The sequence below is a fragment of the Octopus bimaculoides genome, chromosome 3 (genome assembly GCF_001194135.2).
Source record: "Octopus bimaculoides isolate UCB-OBI-ISO-001 chromosome 3, ASM119413v2, whole genome shotgun sequence".
Lineage (NCBI taxonomy): Eukaryota > Metazoa > Mollusca > Cephalopoda > Octopoda > Octopodidae > Octopus > Octopus bimaculoides.
In genome coordinates this window covers 112,316,085-112,338,174 of record NC_068983.1, presented here as the reverse complement: position 1 = coordinate 112,338,174, position 22,090 = coordinate 112,316,085, and the positions used below count along the sequence as shown (strand labels likewise).

Genomic DNA, 22,090 nt, shown 5'->3' with positions numbered 1-22,090 from the left:
GAGATTTTTAAGAGATTTTTTAAGAGATTAATTTTGAAAGCTGCATTTCCTCGCTTTCGGTAAATATGTTGCTTATTTTTTGGTAGTTTTTGACTTATTTATTCCCTCTAAGCGTGAGGCATTACTACATAGTATGTATGTATGTATGTATGTATGTATGTATGTATTTGTGTGTCTGTGTTTGTCCCTCCATCATCACTTGACAACACAACCATTGCTGGTGTGTTTACATACCCATAACTTGGCAGTTCAGCAAAAGAGACTGATAGAATAAGTACTATGCTTACAAAGAATGAGTCCTGGGGACAATTTGTTTGACTAAAGGTGGTGCTCCAGCATGGCTGCTGTCAAATGACTGAAACAAGTTAAAGAATAAAAGAATGATTTACAACTTTCTACATCTTTTTAGTGAAGCTCTCTTAATTACTTTGCCAATTAGAGTCAAGTCTGCGCTCTACTAAAGAAGTTTAACAAAACCAAAAGCTGTCTATGTTACCTGGCATGCTTAACGAGATAAGCCTTATAAGTTTAATTGCAATATTATTCTATATTTTTCACCACATAATTATTTTTAATTTGATTATTAATGCTTTTTATATAAAATATTGTAATAACTAACTTAACTGCTATTTCATGTTGTTTCACGCCTGAAGAATTCACCTCAGTTATTTCAACATCGTCATCATTGTTGGCATTGTAATAAAGTGACATTGATATGTCTCATGGGATTACTCAATTCATCATATTTAATCAGTGTTTTTTTTTTAATTTAAAATGATTCCAGTTTGATGTGTTATACTGTGTTTTATTCACATAAACCTTAACCTGAACCTATAACAGTTTTGATGATTATTTCCCCATTTGTATTTGGAACATTTCAAATCCCCCTTCTAAATATTAGCTAAGTTGCTGTTACCTTAACTTCACTTTGGAAAAATTGTATGTATTTTGTTTAACTATGATATAAATAAAACAAACTTTGAGATTAACCATTTCCATATGTTTCACAGATATGCTTTGGTTTGCTCCAGAAGTCCTTCGAAATATGAATTCTAAAGGACGATGGTTAGATAAAAGTGATGTGTACAGTTTATCAATAATAATGCAGGAAATAATTCTAAGAAATACCCCCTACTCCAGCCATGGCCTTTCAGCTGAAGGTAAGTAATGACTGATTAACATGATTATTTTTATGGAGATAGCTAATTTAGCAGTGTGCCAAACTAAATGGAGAAGTATTTTGATTCTTCTCTAGTCCATTAGTTGAAGTTCAACTGAAGTTAATAAAATATTTGTCAGTTACATGCTGGATTGATTCGGTCAATTATATATGCTTTGTTACAAAATTGCTCTTGATTTGTTAAAAGAAATCATTCATTTGTAATGTTTATTAAAAAATGGTGGTAGAGTAGTCGGCAGTGTTTGGACTAAATACAATTTGCTTTCTGAAATCAGAAATAAGTGTAATATACAGCAAAGGTTAGTTTAAGTGACTATACACAACCCCTCATAAAAATTCGTTACAGCCATAGTTAAAAGAAACTAATGACTTTATATCAATAGTTGAAGCTCAGTCAAGTCAGCATTAATCTAAGTGTATTTTAAAATTTCATCAATCTCATTTCTAAATTGAAACACTACTGCTGCTAATTTTGCTTTTAATTCCTCTTTTGGGGTAGGTGATAGAGAAATACCTGTAATAAATCGAGATGGGTTTATTTGTTTATTCTCCTTTGCTAAAAGGATTGTTTTGTATCTAACAAAGAAAAAAAAAAGCTTTACATTGATAATACTACATTAATAATAATGGAAGATTGCTTTTGTAATATCAGAGCATGTATTATTTTATGGAAGGTTTCAGACTGGAGAGCTTTCTTCCAATCAATAGCTTGGCTTTGAAAAGATCACAAAACACTTCAGCTCCAAACAATTGTTGACTCTTTACCCTTTGTTGGAGTACTACTCAAGAAGTTTTGGCAGAGTACAGATGCTACACAAACAACATTGTTCACAATATATGAATAAAATCATCAGATCAATAGACAAATATTCACTCAGTTAAACACTGCAACCACTTGTGCACAAGTATCCTCTTTCCAATTTTAACTTTCCTATTACAATTTCAATCAGTTCTGATCCTTTGAACTGCCAAGCTGTATACTAGCCCTATACAAACCAGGATAATATGATGCTTACATATCCTCTTTTTCTATGCCAATTGTCCCATTACCTCAAACCACATATAGAACTACATTCTACTTCTTCCACTCAGAAAATGTACTCTTCTGGGACATACTTCTTATGCCAGAATTTTGTTTGTTGGAACTTGACCAATTGTTCACGACCCTAGAAAAGTTCAAGCTGCATATCAACAAATCCCACTGCCTGCTTGTAGTCTAGAATAGCTTGAATAGACAACAAATTCTGGACAAAAAATGAATCATCAAAAAAAATCTGATTCACATTCCACTGGTCAGTCTAAGTGCATCCAGCTATAAAAAGTACATACCAATATGGAAGACAGGTATTAAAGGATGATGATGATGATGATGATTATATATATATGTATGTATGTATGTATGTATGTATGTATGTATGTATGTATGTATGTGCATGGTAAGAAGTTTGTTTCCCAACCAAAGGATTCTGGATTCCATCCCACTACATAGCACCTTGGACAAGTGCCTTCAACTATCACTATGGGCTGACCAAAGCCTTGTGAATGGATTTGGGAAACAGAAGCTGAAAGAAGCCCATCATGTGTATATGTGTGTGTATGTTTGTCCCCCACAGTCACTTGACAACAGGTGTTGGTGTGTTTACACCCCCATAACTTAACAGTCTGGCAAAATAGACTGATATAATAAGAATCCACCTTATAAAAGTAAATAAGTACTAAGGTCGATTCATTCGTCTAAAATTCTTCAAGGTGGTGCCCCAGCATGGTCATAGTCTACTGACTGAAACAAAAGATAAAAGGTAAGGTGTGCACAATCTGAAGTTTGCAGCAATCCATTAGAAATGGTTTCGTGGAAGTTTAGAGAACTTTTTTCTCTTAGAAGTGGCTTCAAATTAGTTAATTACATATCAGATGAATTCGGATAAATAACCAAATGAATAAATAAATAGATAAATAAATAAATAAATAAATAATCATTCTTTATGCAATCAAATGTTCACTAAAATTTTGTGCAGTTCTATTTTCATGCTAAATTCTAAACTTTTGAAATAGAAACCAATTCTAAAGTGGTCTTAACTTAGAAGATAACTTCATAGCTACTGCTTGTTGATATACATACATATATCTAATGCAGTGTTGCATAAAGATGTATGATGTGGGAAATCACAGAAACGCTATGTGATGACACTCATAGAAATGATGATGATGATGATGATGATGATTTGGTGGTGGTGATAATGGTAGTTATGTTAGCAACATTTTCATTGCTAGTGGTTAATAATAATTATGACGTTAATGATGGTTTCCAGGATTTGAAGAACATAATCAATTTGATCGATCTCTTTGCCAGTATTTGACTGGTAGTAATTACTGCTAATCTTGTAAGGATAAAAAGAAATTCACCCCCAGTGGGATTTGAACACTTTGCATAGGTATAACTGAATACCACAGAGGATATTACCTGTCATCCTGACTATATTATCTGCCAGTTAACTGCTTTTTTTATGTGTTTAGTCCTGACGACTATTATGTATGTCAGGAATTTTTCCTTTAAATGCCAAAATATATTTTTATTTTGAATAGTTAATAGATTTTTCAAATTCAAAATAATTTCCCCTTGCTCTGCTCACCTGAAAGGAAGTACGTTCTATCATACCTGCATGCTCCACCATGGCTGCAACCACAGGTCCCCTGGATTGACCTTCCACAAATGACCTTGCACCAATGTCCTTGAACCTGGCAAAAAGAGTTTGACCAAAGCACACACCAAGGCACCTATGCGCATACAGCCCTATAAGTTTCCCACCCCCAACACATACCTTTTCACACAAATTATACCTCCATATATACACACAGATCCCTCATACTCATTACACACTGCATGCTAACATAACCCCTGCACCATCAGCTTTATCCTTTACAGAAAGAAAACAGACCAATGAACACAACTATATATACCTAAACGTCTGGAAAAAAATTATACATATGACACTGCTACGCATAGCACACACCCCATCTCCACAGGAGTGCCACGTTAATAATATGACCGAGCAGGGCCATCTACCTGAAGGGGTTTGTGATTTGTCTACCTTTCTACTTATTAGGACTTTGGTTTTAGCTAGGTTGACTCTAAGGCCCTTCGATTCTAGTCCTTGTTTCCACACCTGAAACTTCTCTAGTTCTGATAGTGACTCAGCAATTAGAGCGAGGTCATCAGCATAGAGGAGCTCCCAGGGGCATCCTGTCTTGAATTACTATGTTATTGCCTGGAGGACTATGATAAATAGGAGGGGCTGAGGACTGAACCTTGGTGGACCCCTACCTCTACCTGGAATTCTCCACTGTACTCGTTGCCAACCCTCACCTTACTGACAGTGTCCCTGTATATGGCTCACACAGCTCTCACTAACTATTCATCTATCCTTAGTTTCCTCATTGACCAGCAGATGAGGGATCGGGGAATGCTGTCAAAGGCTCTCTCCATGTCAACAAAAGCCAGGTACAGAGATTTATCTTTGGCTAGGTATTTCTACTGCAGCTGCCTTACCAGAAATATAGCATCAGTGGTGTTTTTCCCTGGCACGAATCCAAACCGCATCTCATCTAAGCTGACTCTCTCCCTAATTAGTTGGGCTATGACCCTCTCTGTGACCTTCATTACCTGATCCAACAACTTGATACCTCTGTAATTGTTTGTGTCTAAAGCGTCACCTTTACTTTTGTAGCAGTTGATTATGCTGCTGCTACACCAGTCATTGGGTATGATTCCTTCATGCATCACCTGGTTAACTATACGGGTGACTAGGCTATAGCTGACACTGCCAAATATTTTGAGCATCTCTGCAGTGATTCCTGATCGGCCGGGGGCTTTCTCTGTCTTCATACTCCTGATTGCTTTATCTACCAAGGTACTGTCAATTAGGATAGCTGGTCCCTCTGTTGGGTCGACATTCGGCAGACTATCTTTCTCCCATTCATTCTCTTTATTAAGCAACCTCTCATAGTGGCGTCTCCAAACCTCTCTTTTTGCAGCCTCGTTAATGCAAGTGAGCCATCATCCATGTGGACACATTTCTCTCCTACAACATCACGATTCTCTCTCACACACTGTCTTGCAACACGAAATACTTCAAGTCTTTGGTCCTCACAGCACAAATCATTGGCAAATTTTTTCTTATCTGCTTCCCCTCTGGCTAAATAAACCTGTCTCCTAGCTTCCCTTCTGGCAGTCTGATACAACACCCTGCTACCTCCATTCTTCCAGTCCTTCCAAGCCTGTTTCTTTTCCCTAATAGCCCTGTCAACAACACTGTTCTACCACCACGTTACTTTGGGTTGAGAGGGAACTTTGCACCATCCACAAATCTGGTCAGTGGCTCTCAGCTGGTTGTCCTGTAGAAGCCTCCAATTGTCTTCCATATTATGTGATGCTATATCCCCTTCTATTTCATCGAAGGCTTCAAGTAACACGTCTCTAAATCTCTGTCTATTTGCAGGATCGTTAAGCTTCCAGACCCTTCTCCTCCAAGCTAGTCTACTTCTGGGCATCTACTTAGCCCTGATCCCAAAGTTGCTAACTACTAATCTGTGTTGAGGGGTACATTCTTTGCCTGGGAAGGTTTGGCATTTATAAGCAGTCCTCTTTCCCTTTTTCTGGCGAGGATGTAGTCAATTTGACTAGTGTGTCTGCTGGAACAGTAGGTGACTAGGTGACTGGCAGGTTTCCTGAAATTGGTATTGCAGACCATAAGATCATTTGCATCACAGAACTCTAGCAGTCTGGTTCCCTCCTCATTGCGGGAACCAAAGCCATAGCCTCCATGTACGCCATGGAAGCCCCCTCCATGTTTTCCAACATGTCCATTGAAATCACCAGTCACAAAGAGAAGGTCCCTGTCATTCGTCAATGAGGTAGTCTGCAAGAGGGTGTCATAATATTGGCCTTTCTGTCCATCAGGTAGCCCCGGCTGAGGGGCATAGTCTGAGAAAATCTTAGCTAACCTATGGTGAAGCACTAATCTAATTTTAAGTATTCTGTAACATACTCTGACTATCTCGATTACCTTATCAAACCATTTCTCCGCAAGAAGTATACCTACGCCCCCGACCCCGTCAGTGTTCCCTGCCCAGAAAATCTCGTACCTGTGTTCTTTGCCTGTGAGGAACCTAGTGGAACCTCCTCTCCACCCTACTTCTTGGAGGCAACACAAATCGACACATCTCTATTCAAGCATCTCAACAATCTCACCAGACTTACCTTTCAGTGTGCCGACGTTGAGTGTGCCAACCTTGAGGGTGTGGGAGGTGTGGGCCTCTGAGACCCTGGGATGAGGGACAGCAGTGACATGTACCTGAAAAGAAAGCTTGCATTTGGCAGAATTCATAAACAAACAATAGCCTACAACCTGCATACACTACACCATTTTTATGTGCTATATGATTGATAAACCCTGTGTAGGGGTTGGGATGGCATTAGGCCCTTAGAAGTGTTCGCAGGAGTACTTCCGGTAAAGGTGGAGGAGTGGGAGGGAGGGCGTAGCGTGAGCCAGCAAATTTAGGCGAGAACATCTTCTGCATTTGTATACTATAGTAGACAAATTTAGAGAGAATGAATCAATGAAATGATAAACTTAAATTAAATAGAATAAATAAAATGTGACGATTAATGCATATGCATGAGCTTAAGACAAACAAGGAAGACAAATCTATCAGGCTATGCTTACATGGTAAAAAAATAGATAGATAATAAAGAACGAATGGGAGGGGGATAGGGTTATAATCTACACAGAAACAGGAGTACATGAATGAGGTTGAAAGGATAAAATTCTTATCTGTTCATCTTCTGAATTTTGTATTCTATCAGCTGAGGAATTCAAACTCAATTAGGGGAAGCAGAGCATTGAGCTGGTTTATACAGAGTTAGGGTTGGTGAGGAGGAGATATCTATATATATATATCAAACTGGAGCAATGAAAACTATTTAAAAATTTTTAACAATTGGAAAAATTTGTAAATTTTCTTTTTAAGTTTTTTGTCATAATTTTTTCAGGGTGAGCTATTCCATTCTTATTATATGAGGTTTCAGCAACAAAAGAAAGAAAAACTGATTTAAATATAAATTTCTGGACTGTGTGTAATGCATGACTTCAGTAATTCCTAATATTTACTTCAATTAAACTATTTGTCTATTTTGATATATTTTGTGTCCAAGTAATTTCTTCCTTATGTGCACATGCATGCACAACAAATTTCTTTTCACTCCTTTGTGCTGATGTATGTAAAAATGCATATGAGTGTGCAAGTCTCAATCAAATGTCTGATCTTTCCATTAAAATTTTTTTACAGACTCGATCAAACGTATTAATCATATTTCCACTCAAAATAGGTAGACATCAAAAACCGGAGCCACAAATATTCAAACACTAACAACTCCATATTCTTGAAAATATGCTTGCATAGTTCAGAATGAAAAAAAATCATAGATGTATATATATATATATATATATATATATATATATATATATATATATATATATATATATATACAGATAGATAGATAGATTGATTCATACATACATACATACATACATATTGATATATAGACAGATATGCATATGTGTGTCTGTAGACAGAGAATGTGAAAGAGAGAGAGAGAGAGAGAGGTGAGAGGGGGAGAAAAAGAGAGAGGAATTCTAAGAGTTTCCCCACTTGACATAATTTAAATTTAAATTACAAGAAATAAGATGAAAGAAAAATAAATATAATAAAATGTAATTTAAATTAAATAACCATGTATCAAAAGAAATGGAAAACATTTTATTTTTCAAAGTTACTTGTACACCAATATTTATAAATACATATATGTATATAGCACCTGTGGTACAAAGACCTTAGTATATGCCTGCATTATGGACCATATTACAATATGAAGCCTTCTTCTTGAAGTACAACTCCTGTTTTAATCAAACTTCTACAAATATTAACTTACAGCTGAGATGCTGACTCTGCAATTAAAATATTCTCTGCTATTCTATAATTAATGATTATATGCCACCAGCCTCAAAGCTTGTTCATTATACCAACCTCTTCATTCTCTGTGCTTCTCCACATTCTGAATTAAGCATTTTCTTCTGTCTTTCCCTCTGTTAATCAATTCTTCAGGGCCATCACTGTAGAGTGATGATGTACTCCTGGAAAGTTGTTTGTGATGCAGTTTTGGTTCCCAGTTGAGCTAATTGCAAATTAACTTGCTAATTATTATTTTCTGAAGCATCAGTCTTTGGCAGTATGACAAGGCTCTATTTTGTTTCAGCCCATTCCTAGTTTTCCAATCAATTTCTAACATACAAGGGAACCTAAACAAACCATAAATCTCAATAATTCAGTTATTACAGTGCCATCTAGATGTGAAAGGCCTTGGAAAGAAAATGAAACCCTTTTCATATTCAGACTAACGAATAAAACAAGTGTAAACAAGAAAAAAAACTACATAGAAATATTGCTATTTTCTGCTACTGACAGGAAAAGTAATTCCTACTATTGAGTAGGAAAATCCATAAATGAGGTTGTCCAATCTAATGTAGGAATTTCCTATTAAATTAACTCATGCTATAAAAATTGGCAGTCTCTGCTGTCCAAAATTCTAGATGCTGACCAATAGCTTGTAGTGTGTTGAGAAATAAATTACATTTGTCATTTATTTTTTTTTTTTGTCATAATTATTTTGTGTCATATAGTCTTGATGACAGGAATCAGTTAGCTATGATGGTTCAGCAGCATAGTAGCAATATATTTCTACATTAACTTGAATCCTGTAAAATGAAGTCAAAAACCAGATTAACCATATTCAATAAGTTTAGCTTCTAGTATACCAGAGTTTTAACAAAGGTTTGTATACTTCTTTGCCAGCTGAGACTAAATAATTACAAGTTTGCACTCTCATTACCAAGCTGGCTTACAAATACAAAGTTGAAAGGAAGAACTCTAACAGGCTACACCAATTACCAACACAGTGTAGATTTAAACTTTGTGAGATCCTAAACTATATAAAGCTTGGATCTCTTGTTAAACCAGGTCACACAAAAATTGAAAATATGCAGGTTTTTCATTATTTTGAGGCCCATGTAGATTTTGAAACATTGCAATGCAGCTTGGTCGGCTTATGCCTTCATTCAGCAGTGGTCAAAATCACTTTTTGTCCATAAGAACATATTATTATTATTGTTCAATAGTTTATTTTTATAGCGTGCTTTCACTTCACTACCGAGCGCAGCTCTGTGCGCCTTGGGTATGTGCTGTGGTTTGCTGTGGTGCTCGTTTACTGTATTGAAAGTGTTTTGTGTAGAATGTGTGCAGTACTCAGTAGTGCAATTTTCTGTATGTTATATATATTTGTAAGTCCTGGTGTTTTTGTTATGTATTTGTCTGAATATTTTTTTATTATACCTAAGGCACCTACTATGATAGGAATTGTTTCTGTTTTTAGATTCCACATTCGAGTTATCTCTATTTCCAGGTCTTTTATTATTATTATTATTATTATTATTATTATTATTATTATTATTATTATTATTATTATTATTATTATCATTATTACTCAGTAGTCTTATTTTTTTATCATGTGCTTTTACTGCACTACCAAGTCCAGCTCTGTGTGCTTTGGGTATATGCTGTGGTTTTGTTGTGGTGCTCTTATTTTCACTGTACTGAAAGTGTTTTATGTAAGATGTGTGCGGTGCCTAGCAGTGCTATTTTGTGTATGTTTTATATACTTATAAGTCCTGGTGTTTTTCTTATGCATTTGTCTGGATGGATTTTTTTTTTTTATCATACCTAATGCACCTACAATAATAGGAATTGTTCCTGTTTTTAGGCTCCACATTTGAGTTACCTCTATTTCCAGATCCTTGTGTTTTGAAAGTTTCTCCATTTCTATTAGAGAAACATTATCATCTCTTGGTATTGAGACATCGATTAGAAAACATTTTTTCTTGGTGATCTCTGACAATTATATCCAGCCTATTGGCCTTAAGTTCTTTACCTGTGTGTATTGGCATATCCCAGAGTATGGTTGCTTTCTCATTTTCTGTGACCTTTTCTGTGGTGTACCTATACCATCTTTTTTCTGTTGTTATTCTGTAGTGTTAGCATGGCTTCCAGTTTGTATAGGTTTCAGCTCTGTGTTGCTTGTGAATATATTCCTTCTTAGTAATGGGCAGCCAGAAACAATATGATTTATTGTTTCATCGCCATCACCACATATTCTGTAGTTACTTGTATTTCTTTCCATTGTATGTTTTTGGTGATTTCTGATGTGAAGGCTTTGATCTTGTGCTGCAATTAAAAATCCTCCAGTCTCTGTTTTGAGTCCTGAGCTTCTCAGCCATTGCTGGGATTTTGCTTTGTCTATTTATTTTCTGTTTAGCTTATCCCAATATTTTCCATGTAGGGGCTTTTCCTACAATTGCTTTATCATAATACATTGCTGTTCTGGTTTTAGTCTGAATTGCAGTTGTTTTGCAGCTTTTGTTATTTCTTCTTTTTCTTCATAGTTGTTAGGTACTATGACTTCTTTTTTGTATTTGTCAGCTTCCTTGAAGACAGAATACAGTCTTTTTGTTTTGTTGTGTTTTGTGGCTATTTGTATTAGTTTTCTAGCTGTATAAGGCCTCTACCACCTTTCATACATTGTATGTATAGCCCTTCTCTGTCAGATTTTGGGTGGTGCATCCTAAATCCTGTGATTATTTTTCTTGTTTTCCTGTCTATTTTGATAGTTAAGCATATTGTAGCTGTAACTTATAAGTGGGATAGCTAGAGTGTTGATACCTATTATCTTGTTTTACGCATTGAGCTCTGTTTCAGTATTAATCTAACTCATCCATAGGATTCCTTTCTTATCTTCTCGTTCATTTGTGTGTGTTGTATCGTGTCTATTTCATTGATTCCTAAATATTTGTATGGCTGGCTTTGGTCTAATTCTTTTATTTCATTGGCTTTATCTAGTGTGATGTTGTTACTCTTAACTAGTTTGGCACATTTGTCACAGCTAAATTTCATGTTTCTTTCTTTGGTAAATCCATGTTCTGTTTGTAGTAACATTTCTAGCTGCTTATCATTTGTAGCATACAGTTTTAAATCATCCATTTACAAGAGATAGATGATTGTTTTGCCATGGCAGTTGTATCCACATCCAGTTCTGTTTAGCATTTCAGATAAAGATTTCAATGCTAAACAGAAAATGAGTGGAGAAAGCACATCTCCCTGGAATATTCCTCTAGTGGGGATGGCTTTGGTTTTTATGAGTCTCTCTTTTGTCTGGAGCTGTAACACTGTCTACCATTTATTCATGGAATGTTTTATATATTTTATGATTATTGGTGCTACCTTGTTCATGGCAAGTGTTTCTAGGATCCATGTGTGAGGAATACTATCAAAAGCTTTTGGTAATCGATCCAAGCCATACTTAGACTCTTCTTCTTTCTGTGGCTGTCTTCAGTTATGGTTCTATTGATCAGTAGCTGATCTTTACAGCCATATGAGCCCTTGTGGCATCTGTTCTGCTCTTCTGGAAACAGGTTGCTTTCTTCCAGACGTTTGCCCATTCTCTGCAATACTATTGCAGCAAAGGCTTTGTAAGGTGGTAAAGTGTAAGGAGACAAGTTATCAGTCTGTAATTTTGTGGGTTTACCTTTCTTTGGATTTGGGAATTAGGATAGTTTTCCCTTCTGTGAACCAATCAGGCATTGTCTCTGGGTCTGCTAGTATTTCATGAAATTTCTCAGCCAGAATTTTATGCATTCCTGTTAGATATTTTAACCAGAAGTTGGGTATCTTGTCATGCCCAGATGCCTTCCAGTTGCTTAGTTTTTGCAGTGTCTGGGTGACCTCTTCAGTTACCATAGGAGTCCAGAGTTGTTCCGGTGCTGTGTTTGTTGTTTTGATAGATCTTTTCTGAGGTTGTTCCTTCGCCGACCATATTGTTTACCAAAATTTTTCCACTTCTTCTGCTGTTGGTGTTGCATTAATCTCTATTTTATTTTTACCAAGTTCTTGGTAGAATCTTTTGGGATTGTAGTTCAATGAAACGTTGGTATTTCTCATACTGGTGGATTCTTTGTGCTTTGGTGAGAATATCTTGCTTTAGCTGTTCTCTTACCGCAGGTGTACCTTGTTCTGTAATTTTGTACTTATGTAGTATCTTTCTTCTCTTCTTGTTGCTTAGTAGTGTTGATTGTCTGCTAGTTTCATTAAGAATTGACAGACCCTTTCTTGTATTTTCTATTTTTTCTGGATATTATTTATCCACTGGGTTTGTTTGGATGGTGATACTCTAGTTTGGATGGGTTTGAGGGGGTATCCAGCCTCTTTTGTGGCCACAGAGACTGCTGCATATATTATGTCATTTAACCTCATCATATTGACATTTGTTTCTGTGGCTATTAGTTCTGTGATGAAAAGTTCATGCTATTTATTATTGATGTTGTTTCATTATCAATCTTCATTATTGGAAGGTACAAGTAGTGGTCCATGCTGGGATCTGTGGCTTTCAATTCTTTGATTATACTCATTTTTAGAGTACCATAATCATTAGTTTCACCTTCAATGTTTCCAGGTTTTAGACTTGTTTCGTTATTATTATTATCGTTATTATTATTATTATTATTATTATTATTATTATTATTATTGTTATTATCATTATTATTAAGAAGGCAGTGATCCGGCAGAATCATCTGTATGCAATGAGCTGGCAGAATCGTTAGCATGCTGGTTGAAATGCTTAGCGGTATTTTGTCTGCTGCTACATTCTGAGTTCAAATTCCGCCAAGGTCGACTTTGCCTTTCATCCTTCCGGGGTCGATTAAATAAGTACCAGTTATGCCCTGGGCTCGATATAATCGACTTAATCCGTTTGTCCTTGTTTGTCCCCTCTGTGTATCCCCTTGTGTGTAGTAAAGAAATAAGAATCATCAGCATGCTGGGCAAATTGCTTAGTGGCATTTCGTCTGTCTTTACATTCTGAGTTCAAATCCTGCCAAAGTCGACTGTGCCTTTCATCCTTTTGGGGTCATTGATATAAGTATCAGTTGAGCCCTGGGGTAAAGGTAATTGACTAGTTGCCTCCCCCAAAATGTTAGGCTTTGTGCCTACAGTAGAAAGGATTGTTATTATTAAGGCAACAACCTGGCAAAATGTTAGTAAGTTGGACAACATGTTTGACAGCGTTTCTCCTGGCTCTTTTATCTTTTGCCTAAAACTTTGCCTTTTATCTTCTTGGGGGTTGATAAAATAAGAATCAGGTCCTTGTGCCTTTACTAGGAAGAAATAGGTAATAGATTAGCAGAATCAATAGAGTAACAAGCAAAATGTTTTGCAGGAGTTTTAGTGATACATTTTTCAGTTCTATGTCCAAATCTCACCAGTAGCAGATTCATCATTCATCTCCCCAGACAGTTTAGATTAGCACTATTCAAGTATTGAGCCTAATTTAATCAAATGTACTGAACACATCTGTGACCAGACTTAGAAATCATTTTCATTATTATTGTTGTTGTTGAGGCAGCAAGCTAGCAAGATCATTAGTATGCTAGACATAATGCTTAATGCCATTTCGTCCACCTTAATGTTCTGAGTTCAAATTCCAACTTTGCCATTCATCCTTTTGAGATCGATAAAATAGAGTACTAGCTTTGTACTGGGGTTGAATGTATTGATTAGCCCCCTCCTAAAGTTTTAGGCTTCGTGTCTATGGTAGAAATGATTATTATCATTATTATTGTTTCTCCTCTCCAAGCCTGTATCTGTAAAAACTTTTTCCCTGTTAGAACAGGAAAACAATACAAATGAAAAAGTGTCAACCATCTCAAACAACTTAGAACAAAATATATAATACAAACAATCATTACCTTAAATCAAAGTCATTATACTTACGTTATTACATTGTTAATTACCAACATAAAACATTAAAGTATCACAAAAATTCTTTAAATTATTTTTTGTGGCTCTTTACATTCTGAGTTCAATTCTTGCCAAGGTTAACTTTGCATTTCATCTTTTGGGGGTTGATAAAGTAAATTTCCAGTTTAGTACTGGGGTCGATGTTATCAAGTAACCCTTTCCTTCAAAATTGCTGGCCTTGTGCCTAAATCAAAGTTCCTTTTAATTACCAACTCAATAGTTACTTTGTCAATATGATGCTTATATTTTATTAAACAAATTGGTTGTCAAATAACTCCATATTAGAAAAAATCAATCTCATAATTTGGAAACATTAAGTTATTAATGTTCTTTAAAAATCATTCTTCTGCATGAGTCATCTTCAGAAGATACATTTTTAAGTACAAACTGTGGCAGCTGTTTGATGAGAATTATTCCCAAAGTAATCATCAGTTTCTTCCCAATATTGGTTCTGACATTAAGCCAGCAAGTTGGCAGAAACATTAGCATGCTGGGCGAAATGCTTACTGGTATTTCGTCTGTCTCTGTGTTCTGAGTTCAAATTCCATCAAAGTCAACTTGGCTTTTCATCCTTTTGGCATCGATAAATTAAGTACCAGTTGCATACTGAGGTCAATCTAATTGACTGGCCCTGTCCCAAAAAAATTTGGGCCTTGTACCTAGTGTAGAGAAGAAAAGAATACTGGTTCTGACATAAATTTGTAACAAGAATGCATCAAAAAATTATAATCTAAAGTCTACATTAGCTCTTTTGATACCAACCCACCTGATTCTAACCCTGATCTTACGATGTAAGCTTTTCGTTTTAAATTGATCTAAATGAAAACACTCCATACAAAATTTCATGTTAAAAACACCGACTTAATAATATCAAAGTATTTTTTTAGTAAATTCTTCATTATTTAAAAAATTAGTTGAAACAAAATCAGTGTTTTTCAAGAGAAATCTTAATACAAAGGGGTTAATAGAGCAGTGAAGGAACTTTTATTTTTGTTGTATAGTGAAACTGTACACCCCTTCCGGTAAAAAGTGGTAGTAGCCAGCCATTATAAATAGACCAGTAGCTGGTCAACAGGGAGAAGGCCATGTATATGTGTAAACTCTGTTGATAGTCATGTCTGTGCTGATATAATAATTATACTGTGAGACTGAGTGGACATTATACTGATCGAACCTTTGGAGGATAATAACACTATGACTAGGGGTTGTACAGTGCCAGATAGAACCATTCTATTGACGACTTCGGAATATAACAATATCTGTCAGAGTGACAACTGTTGTCAAAAGACAGATACAAAACTGGTAAAAGACCACTTTACCACAGTTTTACAAAGGTTTCAAATGTGTTTGATAACAAAAACATGATTCCTGTCAACAAATAAAAATGCAGGTTTGATATTTTTGGAATGCTTCAACATTAAAAATAACCACAATAGGATTAAATAAAGTGATTAGGGAAATTATTTGGGGGTTGGCTAATGTTATTCACAGGATGAGCAAGCAAGAATGACAACTTTTCACCTACAGAGAAGAAACATGTAATGGATAATAGGATCAATTTAAAAGTGATTTATTTGAAGATCAATTGGACATCAACAACTTCCTGTGATTTCCAGTGAACTCTAAATAGTAATATAACTACAGAGGGGATGAAAGCATAATAAAGTGAAGTGGAAAAGCTGTGAGATAAGAAAACACTTCAGATAAATTTTCTCAGTGAGATGAGATGTTCAGAGCTATTTTGAGCTGCACAGAAAATATTTGTTAATTCTTAACTGTACTAGAACACTTCTATTATACATCTTCACAAAAAAAAAAAAAATGTGAACTTAGGTGACATTTATAATTAATCTTTAGATCAAATCACAACAAACATTTGTTGTCGTTGAAAGAAACACATAGAAAGTGATAGCATTCTAGATATATTCGATTCTATGAAGGAAGGCTTATGCAAAACTTTTAGCACATATTAAGATTAATGCTTACTTTTCTCAATTGAAAGTGAAATTAGGATCCTGGCTTTCATTGACATGGAGAAAACCTTTGACAGGGTCCCCCAATCCCTTATCTGGTGGTCATTGAGGAAACTAGGGATAGAAGAATGGTTAGTGAGAGCTGTGCAAGCCATGTACAGAGACACTGTCAGTAAGGTGAGGGTTGGCAACGAGTACAGTGAAGAATTCCAGGTAGAGGTAGGGGTCCACCAAGGTTCAGTCCTCAGCCCCCTCCTATTTATCATAGTCCTCCAGGTGATAACAGAGGAATTCAAGACAGGATACCCCTGGGAGCTCCTCTATGCTGATGACCTTGCACTAATTGCTGAGTTACTATCAGAACTAGAGGAGATGTTTCAGGTGTGGAAGCAAGGACTAGAATCGAAGGGCCTTAGAGTCAACCTAGCTAAAACCAAAGTCCTAGTAAGTAGGAAGGTAGACAAAACACAAACCCCTTCAGGTAGATGGCCCTGCTCAATCTGTAGAAAAGGCATAGGTAGAAGCTCTATAAGATGCACCCAGTGCAAGCTATGGACACATAAGAGGTGCAGCAATATCAAAGAAGGCTAACTAGCAAGATAGTTTTTGTATGTGGCAGATGTTCAGGAGCAATAAACACTGTAAATGTGCAGAAAACAATTTCTGCCACATTCCAGGGCGAAAAACTAGACGTAGCTAATAGCTTCTGCTATCTAGGTGACCAAGTTAGTAGTGGGGGAGGGTGCGCTGAAAGTGTAGCTGCTAGAATAAGAATAGCCTGGGCAAAGTTCATAGAGTATCATATATATACAACGAGCTTCTTTCATTTTCTGCCTGCCAAATCCACTCACAAGGCAGCACCACTTTTTACCACACAGTTATACCTGTGCATTCATAAAAAAATTTGGACCCAAGTTTGCACACTCTAAACAAATTTCATTCCTGGGCCCCTACTTTCTCATAATTTTGCTACAGCAGATGGCTGACCACAAGAACTCATCACCTTTGCAGACCATCAGAGACTATTAAAATTGATACAGTTGATATTTAACTTAAACACCTCGTTTGTGATATTTTCAGGGAAAACATGTATAGGAAGAAATATTTAGAGTATTCAGAATTTTGTGGAGAATAAACTTGAAGTGAAATGCAGTCAGACAGAAGAAGGGGAGATAAATAGTTCAAATGAGTAGAGAGGATTTAAAGCTTACTAGCTCTGAGTAATCACTGTTGAAGAAGTCAATCAGATTGCTTTATATTATGTCTTATACTGAATTCAAATAAATATGAATGCAGTATATGACATGTGTGTAACAGCAGTACCATCTCATGGATAAGGAATAATAGTCAGATGTAAGCTAGGCTTGAGCTTTGCAGAGGAATGTTAGCATAAATGTTTTATAGATTTAGGCATCTACACTGATAAAAACATTTTACAGTGAAATACACTCTGTGTAAATAAATTGAAGGCATGACATCTCTCATTAAGTCAGTTCCACATATATAACATATTTTACTCAAGAGGAATTATGTAATAACTCAATCACTTCAATATTTAGATCATTATCTAATGGTATGTAATCCAGCATTTACTGCTGCACAATTTGAATTTTTAATGAAAGCAATATGATGGATCATCTGCCAGTTTCAATGATAAGCACTCAGTCATGTGCTCTACTGAATTCCTTACACATTACATTAATATGCAAGTGATTGAATATTCCATAGACTTGTGTATCTCTATTTAATGAAATTCTCATGCTGAAACAGTGTGACACAATATGTAGCAAAGCTAACCCTGAATCATACGGGGTCCCACACAGTTTTTATCAACCCAGTTTCATTTATAAAGTTTCAGTCATACTGGGGTTATAGTAAAAGACATTTGTTCTAGATGCCACCCAGTAGCAATGACATCTTAATCAACTGGCTATGTAACATCAATGAAAGTAAGATACACATACATTGTACCAGTAGGGTTACTTAGGTATACTATGCTAGGATAAACTTAACTATCATAGATTATTAAAATCAACTGCAACATTATGATCACAGACTCTACATAATAATTATTCCATATCCATGTTTTCTGCACATTTTGATACTCTATAATATTTGACACTAGCATGAAAACCTCACTCCATGCAGACTTTAAAGCTACCTCCTGTGGAGGGCTAATTGAGCCTGTAGCCCGAAACTAAAAAGAACAATAATAATAAAGCATTTGTTGGTACCCTACCAATATTGTATTACTTTAAATTCAGTTTAAATGAAAAACTTGTAAGTTCACAAAGTTCTGGAGTTCTTTTAAAATTTGAATTTTCAACTGTCAGCATATAACAAATCCCCATCCATACCTGATCCCAATGATGAGTGTTCAAGAACTAAACGAAGGGCAGATTTTCAATCCTGAGATCATCCTGATTCCAAAAAGTTATAATATGTGTATGTATAGCCAATGTAGACTGAGATACAGGGATCCTGGACAGGCAGACAGACAAAATTACCTGTTCATTATTATAGATGATGTTTCATTCTATTTAACTACTATAATAGTTTACTTAAACAGTTTGTAAAAATTTCAGACAGACAGCTTCCTTATTGAGAAATTTCTCTCAGTCAATATGTGTTAAAACTACATATGCAACTGAGAACTTTAAATTAATACATGCAATGAAATATTTGAAAAAGGAAAGCTTCTAAGTGACCTTGGTTTCCTTACTAGACCAAATTCAAGAGCACTTTGTGAAGAAATTCATAGTTAGCTACAGTTGTGTTTTATTAATAATCTAGGTATACTGAGTGGAGGCGCAATGGCCCAGTGGTTAGGGCAGTGGACTCGTGGTCATAGGATCGTGGTTTCGGTTCCCAGACCTGGCGTTGTGAGTGCTTATTGAGCGAAAACACCTAAAGCTCCACGAGGCTCTGGCAGGGGATGGTGGCGAACCCTGCTGTACTCTTTCACCACAACTTTCTCTCACTCTTACTTCCTGTTTCTGTTGTGCCTGTAATTCAAAGGGTCAGCCTTGTCACACTGTGTCACGCTGAATATCCCCGAGAACTACGTTAAGGGTACACGTGTCTGTGGAGTGCTCAGCCACTTGCACGTTAATTTCATGAGCAGGCTGTTCCGTTGATCGGATCAACTGGAACCCTCGATGTCGTAGGCGACGGAGTGCTAACACCAACAACAGGTATACTGAACAGTCATCACATGCCAAAAGGTATTTTAATTCTTAATTTGAATGAATTGGGAATATATCATTTAATCTTTCTTAGAAGTATATAAATCAGATACCTTGTTGTTACTGCCAAAGGTATTGAAATAAAATGATCAGTGAAATATGTAAGAGAGAATATTTCATTTAAATTGCAGAAGTTTATCATTAGCATTTATCTTTACTTTTCAAACTATTTCAATGAGTATGAGGAGGAATATGGTTAATATCGTAACATTTATTTGCTGGAGAGAGAATATTAGGTCTAGGAAATGAAATATTCATTTTAAAGTTATAGAATAAATGCTGCTATACAGCTTCATATTTTTTAATACAATTTTCTAGAAAACTTAGGAGTAGCTAACTGTGTTAGCTTGAAAACAGACAATAACTTAATGAAAATAACATAGAAAGGTGGGGAAAAAAACTTTATATTTTCCAAAACTGTAACAGACAAGTTTGTAGAATGGAGATTAAGACAAAAACGGTTTTTAATTAAAGTCTTGCCTGCAGGTCTTTCCAAAAACAAAAGGAATAATAACTTGGATTTTATCATAATGAGAAATAGTAAGGGGTTGTGCCTTTTACATTTTATTGTTGTGTTTTTAATATAATAGTAGAGATTTCTGTCTCATCATCATCATCATCATCCTTGTCGGTGTCATCATCATCGTCACCACCACCACCACCACCACCACCATCACCATCATTACATCCAAATTTAATTAGCATGTAATAGCTTTTGGTGACAGTAAGTTTCTAAAGAATCTTTCTTAGGATTCTTGAAGATTACAGGATGGCACTTTGTCTGCAGGCTGACAATATGTGTCTTAATTTTAATATTCTTCATAGTACAACAGCTGTGCTGAGTGCACCAATTACCACAGGAACAATTTTCACCTTTGTGTTCTGCAATTTCTTCATCTCTCTCTGTCTAGGTCCTGAAATTCTTTAATTTTCTCAGTATTTGCTCATCTGTTGTAAAGTATTGTGATATCTGTGATTCCACACTGTTTGTTTCATTGTTTTCTTTTATTTCTTCGGTCTTCTACAATCATCTTTGGTTTCCTCGATTCAATAGTATGGTCAGTTTTTATCACCTAAATATCCTGTAATTATCATTCACCATACAACCTCTGGCTCATGTTTCTATCACTTTTCTTCCACTTTGAAACCACAAACTTGGCTAAACTCACAATGTGCTCTTTTACTAACATGGTCATGATTGTGTTTATTCTCTTTTAGAGTTAGCTTAGAGCATTCAGTCAAGAGATGGTTTATGCTTTTCTCTTCTTATCCTCGTTGTTGTTGTTGTTGTCGTCATCGTCATCGTCGTCATCATCATCATCATCCTTCATTCACTCATTCATTCGTCTTTTTTTTATTGCATTCTCACACTGCGCCATCACTGAGCACAACTGTAATTACAAGGGGTGTTTTTGTTTGGCTTTACTATTTTTGCTGTATTGAAAGTACCCTACAAAATATGTGTATGGCGTCTAGCAGTGCTATTTTCAGTTTGTTATGCTTATTTTTTAAAATCCCAGTATTGAAGTTATATATTTGTCGACATAGTATCTATCATTTCCAAAGCAACTATTTTCAGAGTGACCACTCTTGGATTATCTCTATTACTATTTCTTTATATTTAGACAATTTCTTCCTCTTTTTTGAAAACACATTATCATCTTTTAGGATTTATATACCAATAATGAGGCAATTTTTTTTTCTGATGGTCTTTGACAAATTTCTAGTCAGTTACCCTTGCTTTTTTTGTCCGTGTGTATTGGTATATTACAGACTCTGGTTGTTTTGTGATTTATGGAGACCTTTTCAGGTGTATGCAGTGTCATCTGGGCAGTTGCTCAGGGGCCACAAGTCTAGGAGGCCTAATTCTGATCTACACATGCTTTGCCTTGCTGTCAACAAATAAATACTATAGGGTCCAGTACATTGATTTACTCAAGAGCATATAATGCTTCTAAGACAACCCTGGGTGTATATCTATAACATCGCTTTTTTCCTAGTATTTCATAGTCCTGATAAAACCACTTACGTATGTAAGTCATAACTTGGTCATTTATCTAGATGTATTCTTTCTTAGCTAAGATTGGGCAGTCAGAGATATTGCAGATAAATGTTTCTTCACTATCTCCACATATTCTGCAAATTCTTACTGTATTTTGCTGCATGCTAAGCTTTTGGTTTCTATGATGGGGAATTTAAGTCTTCTACCTTAATCAAGAAACTCTCAGTCTCTTCTTTGAGTCCTGTGCTTCTCAGCCAATGTTGGGAATTTTCTTTGTCTATTTATTCTTTGTTTAGCTTTTTCCAGCATTGGCAAGATAATTGGTAACCTGCAGGTGCTGGTGTCACATAAAAAACATTAGTGCTGGTGCCATGTAAAAAGGAGCCCTGCTGATGTCATATAAAAACGTGTGCTAATGCCAAGTAAAAAATACCTGTGCTGGTGTCATGTTAAGGCACCCATGCTGGTGTCACATTAAAAACACACATACTCTTTTACTTATGCTAGAGCACCACCTTTAGTCGAACAAATTGACCCCAGGACTTATTCTTTGTAAGCCTAGTACTTATTCTATTGGTCTCTTTTGCCGAACTGCTAAGTTACGGGGACGTAAACACACCAGCATCGGTTGTCAAGCGATGTTGGGGGGACAAACTCAGACACACAAACATATACACACACACACATACATAGATATATATATATATATATATATATATATATATATATACGA

At 35.8% G+C, this 22,090-nt stretch overlaps 1 protein-coding gene across 2 annotated transcripts in view; it reads left to right on the top strand.

Moving 5' to 3' along the window:
• Positions 1–22,090, top strand: part of LOC106868455 (retinal guanylyl cyclase 2) — a 363,114-nt gene that overhangs the window by 243,674 nt on the left and 97,350 nt on the right. For both annotated transcript variants that reach the window (XM_052966448.1, XM_052966449.1), the window contains one exon: positions 1,011–1,160. In XM_052966448.1, the coding sequence (XP_052822408.1) occupies positions 1,011–1,160 (150 nt within the window). The remainder of the gene's footprint in view (positions 1–1,010; positions 1,161–22,090) is intronic.